The sequence below is a fragment of the Elephantulus edwardii genome, unplaced genomic scaffold, assembly GCF_000299155.1.
Source record: "Elephantulus edwardii isolate Elephantulus edwardi_28Jun2011 unplaced genomic scaffold, EleEdw1.0 scaffold00037, whole genome shotgun sequence".
NCBI classification, from domain to species: Eukaryota; Metazoa; Chordata; class Mammalia; order Macroscelidea; family Macroscelididae; genus Elephantulus; species Elephantulus edwardii.
This window is the reverse complement of record NW_006399787.1, coordinates 16,183,140-16,195,458: the sequence shown is the minus strand read 5'-3', so window position 1 is coordinate 16,195,458 and position 12,319 is coordinate 16,183,140. Positions and strand designations below refer to the sequence as shown.

General features: G+C 39.7%; 1 protein-coding gene across 1 annotated transcript in view; it reads right to left on the bottom strand.

The window, feature by feature from the left end:
* Positions 1–12,319, bottom strand: part of MAP3K9 (mitogen-activated protein kinase kinase kinase 9) — a 135,453-nt gene that overhangs the window by 109,526 nt on the left and 13,608 nt on the right. Inside the window, exon 2 of the mRNA XM_006884727.1 lies at positions 9,750–10,163. Within this exon, the coding sequence (XP_006884789.1) occupies positions 9,750–10,163 (414 nt within the window). The remainder of the gene's footprint in view (positions 1–9,749; positions 10,164–12,319) is intronic.

The window sequence follows — 12,319 nt, the reverse complement described above, 5'->3', positions numbered from 1 at the left end:
ATATATATTTGGTGGCTTAGTGGTAAAGAGCTGAAATGCTAACCCAATGGCAAGCAATGTGAATTTACCAGCTACTACGAAGGAGAAAGATGGGCAATCTACTCCTGTGGAATTTACTGCCTCTGAAAACCCACTAAGTCAGCTCTTACTTCACAAAGTATAACACTAAAATACTTCACGTAGGTGAGATCATGTATATTTGTCGTTTATTCCTGCCTTGACTGAAGAATTGTACCCTGAGTGTTTCTGACCTGCATCCTAACCTTTTACTTCACAAATAAACCCCATGATTTGAATATTGTCCATGAGTTCTGCATGGCCACTGCAATGAATCTGTGAATCTAATAGTAGAGTGACAGAGTCACAGGAGAGATGGCTGGTGTTAGAATTTATTAAAGAAAACACAGGAGGTCAGCCTCTGCCATCTCTCTGCTGGCTGTACTGTTTTTACAGTCTGTCACAAATAATGATGCAATAAGCAGTGGCATAAAGTGCTTGTTTTGAGTCTCTGCTTTCAGGTCTTGGAGGTATTTACCTAGAAGTGGAATTGCTAGGCAGTTCTGTTTAAGTTTTGGTGTTTATAAGCTCCAAAAGTTTATCATTTTATTATTCTGCTTAACTTTTTGGAGTTTTGTACTGTTTTCCACAGGTGACCTAGTGGTAAGAGGCTGTGCTGCAATCCTGAAGAAAGGCAGTTCGAATCCATCTGGGGCTCTTCAAAAGGATGGGCAATCTCCTTCCATGTGATTTACTGCCTCTGAAAATCAGATGGATGGTAAGATATGATTCCTGGGCACACAACAACAGCCACCTAGCAATGCAGTAGGGTTCTGTCTGTCCACATTCTTGCCAGCACTTATTTCCTTTTTCTGATAATAGCTACCATAGTGGGTGTGAAGTGGTATCCCACTGAGGTTTTGATTTGCATTAGCCTGATAAGTAATGACCTCATGCATCTTTTCAAGTGTTTATTGGCCATTTGTCTGTCTTCTTTGAAGAAATATCTACTCAAGTCCTTCCCTCACATTTTAATCAGGCTGTTCAACTTTTTGTTCTTGATTTAAGGTGTTCTTTATATCTTCTGTATATTAAACCTATAGCAAATACATGGTTACCAAATATTTTCTATTTATAAACTAAAGGTTGCCTCTTTATTCAAAAAGTTTTTTTAAAGTCCAAAATGTACCTTTAATTTTTTAAATTTTATTGCTAGTGCTTTTGTTATTATATCCAAGGAAATGGGGCCAAAGCAAGATTCTAGACTTTTTTATTTTTGTTTTATTATTTTGTATGTGTGTACCATCAAACTGGATCTGACTAGTACATGAGGAGATTGTCCCTCCTTCTCCAGCAGAGCATCTGGTGGATTTGAACTGTGCACCTTTGGGACTGCAGTGCAGCTTCTAGCCACTAGGCCACCAGATCTCCCTAGACTTCTTTTAAAGACAAATAAATATACACTTTGTTTTGGTCACTACATTTTGTGGGATTTTTAGGGGGTTTTGCCTTCATAAAGAAAACAAAAACTCTCACCACTCAACAGGCAGCATCATAAGAGATGGAGAAAAAGAATGAAGCTGTCAAGGATTTTGTTTTATGTAAGTCCACCACTAACCCCTATGGAAGTAATGTTATGGTTAGAACTATGAGATAAGGTAAGCAGTAGTTACATGAACCGTCAGAACCCAGAAGGAGATGCTGCCATGCCTGGAATTAGTGTTCTAGGCATATGAGTGACATCAGAGAACAGTGGTCTGGAAAAAGAGCCCCCCACTAAACTCTGAATTCTCCATGAGGACATCTCATTGGCCCAGAAGCCAGCCCCAAAGCACGCCCAGACAAGGAAGCCATAAATAGGACCCAACCTCAGTGGCATGCTGCCCCGTCCTTTGGGACATATTTTTCTTAATAAATCTATCCTTGCTTTTAAACTTCACTTTGGCCTCTTTGCCTTTCTTCTTGGCCTAGCACTCCAACAAGGCTTTGGCCTACACTCTTGGCCCAGCACTCCAAAAAGGCCTCGTCTGACACTGGGATTCTTCTGAGCAAGACCATCACTGGGTGTTCTAAGGGCTCCTATGCTGCACACTAATGTTGGCTCTCCCAGAGAATACTGGAATTGCGGTACACGGTGCTACCCTGGAGGCTTGTGTACATTCCTTCCTCTAGACTCTCCCACCCGGCTTAATTCTTTTTCTTTTTAAAAATTTTTTTTTTAATTATTTTGTGTGTGTGCACTATCAAATCAGATCTGACTGGTCCAGGAGGAGATTGTCCCTCCTTCTCAAGCAGATCGTCTGGTGGATTCGACTGCATGCCTCTAGGATTATAGTGCAGCTTCTTGTCACTAGGCCACCAGAGCTCATTCCACCTACCTTAATTCTTTAGCTAGGTGCACCAGGGTACTGACCTCATGGTAACAGCAGCAGTCAAGAAATCAAACAGTACAACCTATTGCATTGGGCATATCTGTTTTCAAAGACTTCTTTAAAGTGCTTACGAGCAAAGACCACACATTTAAAAACTAAGGTGTGCCTGATCCGAGTCGTGGTATTTTCTGTTGCTGTTCTATGCATTTGAAAGCTGAACAACAATGAATAAGGAAGACAAAGAAGAACTGATGCCTTTGAATTGTGGTGTTGGAGAAGAGTACTGGATATCCCATGGACTGCCAAAAGAACAAACAAGTACAGCCAGCAAGTTCTTTAGAAGAAAAATGTGAGGCTTTGTCTCACATACTTCAGGCATGGTGTTGGGAGAAGCCAGTCCTTGGAAGGGTCATCAAGCTTGAAAAGGTGGAGGCTCAGCAAAGGAGAAGAACCCTCAACAAGATTGACTGACAGGATGACTGTAATAAATGTCTTAGGCACATCAGAGACTCGGAGGGTGGTGCAGGAGTGAGCAAGGTTTTGATCTGTTGTACAAAGGGTCCCTATGAGTCAGAGTCAAGTAGATGGCAATGAAAAATAACAACACTCATTCAAACCTAAGCTTAAAATGATATATGAACATAGAATGCCATACAGTATATATGTTCTATTTCCAGCAAATCATAATGACTCTTTTTTTTTTTTTAAACCTAAACACCTGGTCCACAGCACTCTGCCCAAACCAAGGTCAATTCCTGAGGCCAGAGTGCATCACGGGGTGTTATGTCTGATTACCTGCCAGGTGAAGCAGTTTGGCTGTTTCTTCCTATTTAAGATTCACTACTACTTGTACTGACTCCAGTAGACAGAAAGAAAGCAGCTATGATAAATCCTCTATCTGTTCCAATCGGTTCTTTCATTCCCTACTGAGCTAGCTTAAAAATCAGTAGTTATCAGTAATGATTTTTTTAAAGTTGCTGTTGTTGTTAAGTGCCCTTGAGTCGCAGGCGACTCATGGCGACCCTATAAAGGAGGGTCCTCAACGCCTGGGTGTCTCACATCCTCTCTCCAGATTCATAGGGTTTCCGGAGGCAAGCTATTACGGAAGTGGATGCCACTTCTCTTTTAAGAAAATACTTTTTAGTAAGCCTTTATCATAGGAGGATGTGTATCAAGAATATCTTTATCTTTTCCACAAAGATAGCCTCTATAAATATATACTCTTAATGGTAGGAGGACTCAGACATAATCTTCTAAATTTAAGATGATAGTAGATGGTTGCCTAAGTTTATGATGATAATAAAAGCTGCCTGTCCATTAATGTGACTAGCTAGCTGTGAGATTGTTATTCCAGGGACTAAGGATTTATGAATAAGTCAACTTCACGTCAAAAAACTGGTAAATTACCTGCATTGTTAGCAAAGATACCTGATAAATGCCTACATGGAACACCAAACTTTATCCAGACCCCTGGACACTTCTCTCCCAGATTATCCCCACATTCCTTCCCCCTTATCTTCTCCCTTTGACCACCTCCTTTAAAAAAGTCTGAGATGATTCTGAAATGTAAGAAAATGCTCTTTAAGGCATTCATGCTTCTTGTTTTCTAGCAATTCAGATTGCTAGCCCCTAGATAAAGCACATTTAAGAGATCCAAATCTTGTCTTGATTCCATTGGCGCACAGTGACAGGCAACAGAGCAGTGTCTTTTTCTTATCTTTTAGTTCAAAGTCAACTTACAGATACAATTCCTAGTATTGTGTTTTGACATGTGCAACAAAATTTCAACCCTTTTGAGCTCTTAAAAGAGATAAAGGAGCTAGACTAGTATCCCCAAGTTCACAAAGCAAAAAGAAACTGACTCTCAAACCGGAGACAATGAAGAAGTCACAGACTTTTGTCACATTTCAGGACATTTCTACACAGCAAAGGAACAAGAGTGATGATGTCTTCAAGGCTTGTTATGCAGACTCTTGGTCAAGCATCCACTCACAGAAATGGCAGGCAGCTAACTCAACTCGCATGAGAGATTTATATTAGGTGTCAAAATCAGCACCAGTCTGACAGTTCAAAATAATATGTTTCTGAGCATCAACTGTCACAAGAAAGGCATTTTAAATTCTGCCTGTTCATAAGTCCAGTACCTGCTACAGCACACTGTACTATTTTCTCTTATAACGTTTCTCGCTACAACAATCCTAAAATTCATAAGCAGCTGTTGAGTGCCATTAGTCATTTCCAATTCATAGCAACAGAGTAAAACTATTCCAGAGGGGTTTCTTGGCTGTAATCTTTATGTAGCCATTCTGAAGGCAATCTAACTAAATACAGACATTATGGAACATTATTACTAGAACATGAAAATAAAATCATACTGAAAAAAAATCTAAAAATGGTTGTTGTTATGTGCCATCAAGCTGCCTGTGAACCATAAAGACTCTTTGTACAAGAGTTCTGAAGCCTGCTCTATCCTGAGCCTGTCTCACTGACTCTGATATAACTAATCCTTATTACTCCAGTCACTGTGTCAATCCATCTCATCTGGAGTCTTCCTCTCCTGCACTGTCCCTCACTCTTCTGAGCATGATGTTCTTCTCCAAGGACCAGTCCCATCTGTCCCCGTGCCCAAAGTAGGTGAGACGGAGCTTCAAAATCCTAGCCTCCAAGAAGAAATTTGGTTTTACTTTACCCAAGACAGACCTGTTCATTCTCTTGGAGGTTCATGATATGTTCAAGACTCTTCTCCAGCATTTCAATTCAAAGGCATTGGTTCTTCTTCTGTCATCCTTAGTCATTGCCCAGCTCTCTGATGTATAGCAAATAATTGCAAAGACTGTGGCCTGGATTGGCACACCTTAGTCTCTTGGTTTCTTGGACTGAAAATGGTTGTATAAGTACATAAATGGGAATCTGCCAGAAATTCAAGCTAGATTTAGAAAAGGACACAGAATGAGGAATACTATTGCTGATGTCAGCTGGACTGTGACAGAAAACAGTGAATATCAGAAAGAGGTTGACCTATGGTTTCTTGACTATACAAAAGCATCAACTGTGTGGATCATAACAAATTATAGATAATACTGAGAAGAACTGGAATTCTAAAACATTTCATTGTGCTCATGTGGAACCTGTACATAGACCAAGAGGCAGTCATCTAAATAAAATAAGGAGATACTGCATGATTTAAAATTAAGAGAGGTATACATTAGAGTTTCATCTTTTTTAACATACTTTTTCATTATATGCTAAACAAATAATCCCAGAAGCTGGCTTAGATAAAGAAGAATGCAATCCAATCAGGATTGGAGGAAGATTGATTAACAACCTGTTATATGCAAACAACTTCGCTTGCACAGAGTGAAGAGAGCCTGAAGCCTTCAGTATGGAATATACCTCAACATAAATGTAAAAAATCTTCACAACTGAACAACTACACACCATGATAAATGGAAAAAATTGCTAAAGTGTCAAAGACTTCATTTTATTTGGATCGACAATTAATACTCATGGAATCAACAGTCAAGAAACCAAACAACATCTGCTGTACAAAAACCTCTTTAAAGCATGAAAAGCCAAGCTGTCACCATGAGGACTAAGAGGAGCACCTGGTTCGAGCCATGGTATTTTCAATCAGCTCATATTGCATGTGAAAGCTCAATAATTACTAAAACGTAAGAGATAAAAGCAAAGTCTCATCCTTCTGTGTTCAACTTCGGAGTTCCCTTTTCTGTCTCCTGTCTATGACGGCACTTCAATAATCTAAACACTACCTTATATGGGAAGCTGTGGTGACCTGGTGGGTAAGGACTTGTGCTGATAACCCAAAGGTAGGCATTTCAGGTCCACCAGCTGTTTTGCAGGAAAAAGATGGACAATTTCCTTCCATGTGTTTTACAGCCTCTGAAAATTTGCTGAAATTTCACCTATGAGTTGATTTCAACTTGACAGCAAGGAGTGGAGGTTTTCTGAGTTGAATAACTGATGCCTTTGAATCCTGATACGAGCAAGGAATATTAAATATACAACCAACTGACAGAAGAATTAACAAATCTATATTGAAAGTATTATAACCTGTATGTTCCTTAGCAACAAGGATGGTGAGACTCCATCTCCTATCCTTGGGGCACCAAAAAGGGACCAATCCTTGAGAAGAATATCATGCTTGGGAAAGTAGAAGGTCAGTGGAAAAGAAGACCTTCCACAAGCAAGAATGACAGAAGCAACAATGGGTTTATTACTGTGAGGATGGCAGGGACCAGGCAGGGATTCATTCTGCTGAGCATCAGGTCCCCTTAAGTGAGGAAAGACTTAAGAATAACAACAATAATCTTTATGGGAAGAAATTGTGGGGTCTTTCTCCCACAGAGTCATTCAATGGGTCTGAACCACCAACCTTTTTGTTAGCAGCTGAAGACTTCACCTTTGCCCCACTAGCATACCTCAAAATGCACTGAAGGGCAAAGAAAGGATCAAGGCTCTGTTCGGTGAATGAAAAAATGTCATTCAGGTCTCCTGGCACCTCCTGCAAACAGCAGAGCCTTGGCAAAGAGCTTTTCTTTGTGCAGAGTCTAGATTCTCAACTGTAAACCTTATAAAAGGTAAAATCCCCCATGTATATCTGCAATTACACTCAAATCTAAAAAATCCCAGAGGAAATTATTACCTTGCACAATTCCATTATCCTAACCAACTATCTAAACGAACCCCATTATGTGCATACTTCTCCAGAAAAAGAACAGAGAAATTTCAGCTTTTCTATCACGGTTCCCTCTCCTATCACTCCTTATTTTCACCCTATTATCCAAAGTAGGCCCTAGATAACAATTATTTTGGGAAGAGGTTATCAAAAGTTTTCATTTCTTTAATACATTTTCAAAAAAGAATTTTTGGAGGAATAACAGTAAACAAATAGGATAGTGGTAAAGGAAAAGAATAACTTTCATTCTATATCATTTAAGTCCTTCACATTCATTATATCAAAACATGTATCTAGTAATCAAAACTCTTGCAAAGGTAAATATTTCTATTAATGAAGAAGAGATCGTAGACAAAAGGGTGATAAAGACTAACTAAAAGTAAACTACTGTGAAGATAATGAATGGTATTAAACTATATACTTAATGACTAAAACAGCAATTGTATGTAATGCATTTTACAACAATGAAAATGCGTAAGTAAATTGAAAAGTATATTTGTGGACATAACAACAACAACAACAATAACAACAATATTTGTGGAAATATGTATGTATTTGTGTTTTTATAAATCTATGTGTTTTATATCTGCATGTGAAAATATATATATATATAAAGCTCTGATGGCCTACTAGGTAAGGAGTTGCACTGCCAACCCAAATGTATGTGGTTCAAATCCACCAGCCACTCTGTGAGGAAACTATGGCAACCCCCTCACATGCAAAAACCCACTCGACGGTCAGTAGGTTCCAACTAGATAACAAGAAGAGCAAAGATATATATGTTGTTGTTAGGTGCCATTGAGTCAAGTGCAACTCATAGTAACCTTATGAACTACCGATCTGAACACTGTTCTATCCCATGCCATCCTCATAATATCGGACACTCAAGCCCATATATTATATATACTATATAAACACACATACATATGGCAAGCACATTAAAAAAAGACATCTGGCATGAAAAACAATACATACAAACATTGTAAGTAAACCAGCATAAAATTTAAAAAAAAGAAAGAAAAAAGAAAAAAGATCATCTCATTGCTGCCAAGAGTTCAAAGTGATTCACAGTGGACCCTCGAGCAGATTTTCAATGTAAATCTTATGAAAAGAGACTTCTTCTCCCATGAAGTGGCTGTTAGATGTGAACAGTCAGAGAGAGATCACCTTTGGGTTAACAAAGCAAATCCCTACAGACCGAGCAATCAGAGTGCTATTTATATGTACGCACACATACATACACATATATATTGTTACGGTGGTGGTGGTGGTGTTAGGTGCCACTGAGTCAAGTATATCAATCCTGTGAACAACAGACTTGAACCCGGTCCCCGGTCCTGTGCCATCCGCATTAGCTCTGACACTCTTACATCCTTTGCTACAGTGATATGTGTGTGTGAGTGTATAGAAATACATACAAGCATATAAATATGTGTATATATATATACACACCACACAGACTTTAAAAATTTCTAGAAGTTTATGTCAAATGTAATAGTTACTCTCACTGAAGGAAAACAAAATAGGTTATCTTTTTCTTCTTCTGTTTATATTTATTTTCAAATTTTTCTACAATGAACACTTAATTACTTGAAATATTCCAAAAAGGTATTTTTCAAAAGCAAGTAGATCACAATAGCATCAACAGAACAGGAAGCATCTGGAATAGCTCAGAACAAAACAAAGTTTGAAGGATGTCTGGGCTCACAGCCAAGTGATCTAAAGAAAGTGAAGTCTTCAGTGCCCACATCACCCACAAAGTCCTTCAACTCAAGTGCTTTCCTCTCTGGGAGAAGACACTCAAAGTGATGTTAAGCATACACGAGATGAAACCAGTTTCTCTCTACCATTCAATTTGGGCAAGACAGCAAAAATGACTATCCTGAAGAAGCAAACTTTCAGGCCCTACTGATTCAGCCACGATGAGACTGAGGTTCCTACCAACCTACCATGTAATTACATCTAACACTTGTTTTACAATCCAGTTTATGGGCTCTGGGATGTTTGAGGAACAGTTACTTCTCAATTTCTGGGTATTAAACACCAAGCAGTTATGATAATTAATCCATCCCACTTCTGGGCTACCAGAAGGCCTGTAGAACTATCAATCAGGTCAGCTCTAATTAACATCACCACTTAAGGCAGCCTGAAAACTTACACGATGTGCCTTTTCTTCTCGAAGTCCTTTCTTTGGGACTATCTCAATTTGGAGGGTTTATATTGAATTCCAAATGTATTATAGAGGTTTGTTTCACCAACTATTCCATTCAAGAGAAAAAAAAATTCTTTTGTGGTCATATACACACTTAACTTGAGGGGAAAAAAGAAATCTGTATGGTTGACTTCACAGTACATCAGAATTACACATTCCCAATTTTGCTTGTAAATAGATCAGAATTCTCTCACAAGCTGCCTCCACCCTGTGAGGAAAATATGGAAATCTCCTCTTATGCACAACCCACTGGAGGGTCAGTAGGTACTAACTAAATAGCAATGAAAGCAAAGATATATATGTTGCCCTGACCGTCACTGCACTCCCATATCTCAACTCATGGACAGCATACTTTCAAGCAAGGCATTTTATGGTTCACTAGGCTTCCACGAGGAACTGACTGCACAACCACAGCAATGGACTGAGTGTGGAAATACTCTAAACTTCTCCAGCCCCATCCCTTCGTACTCACTGTTGCTGGACTTAAGGTCACGGTGGATGATAGGGACAATTGCTTCATCATGTAAGTAGTTCATCCCTCTGGCAATCTGCACAGCCCAGTTCACCAGGATGTCTGGGGGGATCCTCTTCCCAGATAACACTCTATTCAGAGGCCCTCCTCGAGCAAACTCCATGACCAAGCAGAGGTTGGGTTCCTTCAGACACACTCCCCTGAGGGCAATGATGTTGGGGTGCTTCAGCATGGCAAAGAGCTTGGCCTCCTGGCGAACGTTTTCTATGGTCTGGCTGATGTCCTCATCCGGGTCATGGCGAGCCGCCTTCACAGCAACCTCATCCCCGACCCAGAAAGCACGGTAGACTTTCCCAAAGCCCCCGATGCCGATGATCTCTTCCAAGGTTAACTCTGCAAAATCAATCTCTAACACTGAGAAAGAGAAGAAGAAAAGAAGCAAGTAAAAAACTGGGAAGTATCCTTGGACACATGGAAACATTATTTAGCTATATTGGATGAGGGAAGCTAAGATAATCTGTTTGCTTGGCTTTTCTGTCTCATTAATTGCTAAACTCCAAAAGAGCAAGAACTATTATTAACTTACTTTCTGTTTCATTTTTATTAGTGACTGGCACAGAGAAGGGAATTCAATAAATATTCATTAACTAAATTCCACTTGGAACATCACACAGGGTCCCATAACAAGGCTTACCATTTTAACTGGAATGTTTTTCTAAGACTTCTTTGGCTTTTACTATATACTTGGTAGGAAGGAGAGATCTGAGTGCCTGGTTAATAACATAAAGCTTGGAAGTTCGAACCCATTAGCACTTCATGGGAAAAAGACATGACAGTCAATTTCCTTAAAGATTCAAGCCTTGCAAACCTATAGGGCAAATTTACTCTATGCTATAGAGTTTCCATAAGTTGAAATTTACTTGACAGCAATGGTTATAGTTTTCTAGAGATGCGGAACAGCACATAATCGGATGTCTAGGCAGATATACAACCACGCAGTGAAGAGGGTATGAACAACTTCTGCAGAGGCATGATCACAGCATTGAAGAATTTCTAAATCAAAGGACTGCTATGAGTGGTAGTTGACTTAGTGGCACCCACATCCACCACAGTAGGCCAAGAAATTAAGAGGGTTAGTAGTGAAAGAAATTCACAAGAAAACCACGTTAGAATGAGTGGAGAAAGACGAACCACTATTTGGGAAGTAGTATCGGCTAGTGGCAATGGGGAATTTGGCAATGGCAATGGATGAGGGCCCACCACTTGTCTGTCATACAGTGATGACTCACATGTTGCTATGATGCTGGGAGCTATGCCATTAGTATTTAAAAAACTGGAATCACCTACAGTGAACAGGTTTCAGCAGAGCTTCCAGATTAAAAAGCAAGAGTGGCCATCCACTTCTGAAACAGGCCCATGAATATAACATTTGCTCAGGACACAGCCTAAAGATGAACCCCTCCAGCTGGACAGCACTGAGCATGGCAGAAGGAGATCACATGGTTGGTGCAGGACCGGCGAAGCTTCAATCTTCTGTCCACAGCGCTGCTATGAGTCGTAGTTGGCTTGACGGCACCTTACATGGGTGTTAGTTGCACAACATGCTTCATGTAACTGATATTATTAAAGCTTACACTTGAAACATGTTGAGTTGGCAAATGTTTTGTTATGTGTATTTTTATAACAAAAACAAAAGAATGACTGGAAGAAATCTCATCAGGGAAAAAGCAGTAGCAGCAGCACAATACAAGAACGGGTGTGAACACGAGCATGGGACCCCAGAGGGCACATGTTAGGAACCTCGGACAGCCTCACTTAGATTACACGCATCTGGATAAGAGATGAGGTTCAAGGATGAATGGAGGAATGGATATTAATTTGTTTTGTAACTTTCACTCAAATTACAATAAAGAGACTGATGAGGCTCAAAAGCTTTGTTGAGGGTAGCCAGAGAGTGAATGATTTGAAAACCACTTTGAGGAGCTTAAACATCACACTGAAAATGTTAAGGAGTCATGTATCTTTAATAAGGGAAATGCTGTATGATCAAAAATTTAGAAAGGAAAACCGAATCTGGAAACCAAGTAGACTAAGGCCTAGAAGACAGAGAAAGCTGAGCGAAAAGAATCACTGAGGTTACTGCGATTATTGAGTTCCAGCAGTGGTGAAGATGGGGAGCTCAGAGTAAATGAGGGAGACTTTCTGAATTTGGCTTGATCAAGACCTGGTGACTAAAAATATAGGAGGCAGCCTCATGAACAACATCTTACTTCAGTAATAACCTGGGGCCCAGCTCGTTCCTTAAAGATCTCAGTATCACAGCCAATCATTCATTCTTTCTGCCCAAATAAGATACCGAAACGTAGGTACTTAAATCTATTCTCCTCTCTTTGAAAAGGTCTCATGCATCATTAATTTCACATGCAAGCAAGATTCTACTGAAGATTATCCAAATATGACTGGAACAACACATCAGCAGAGAACTGCCAGACGTCCAGGCTGGGTTTAGAAGGGGTCTTGATACTAGAGATATTGTAGCTAATGTTAGATGGATCTTAGCTGAAAGAAAG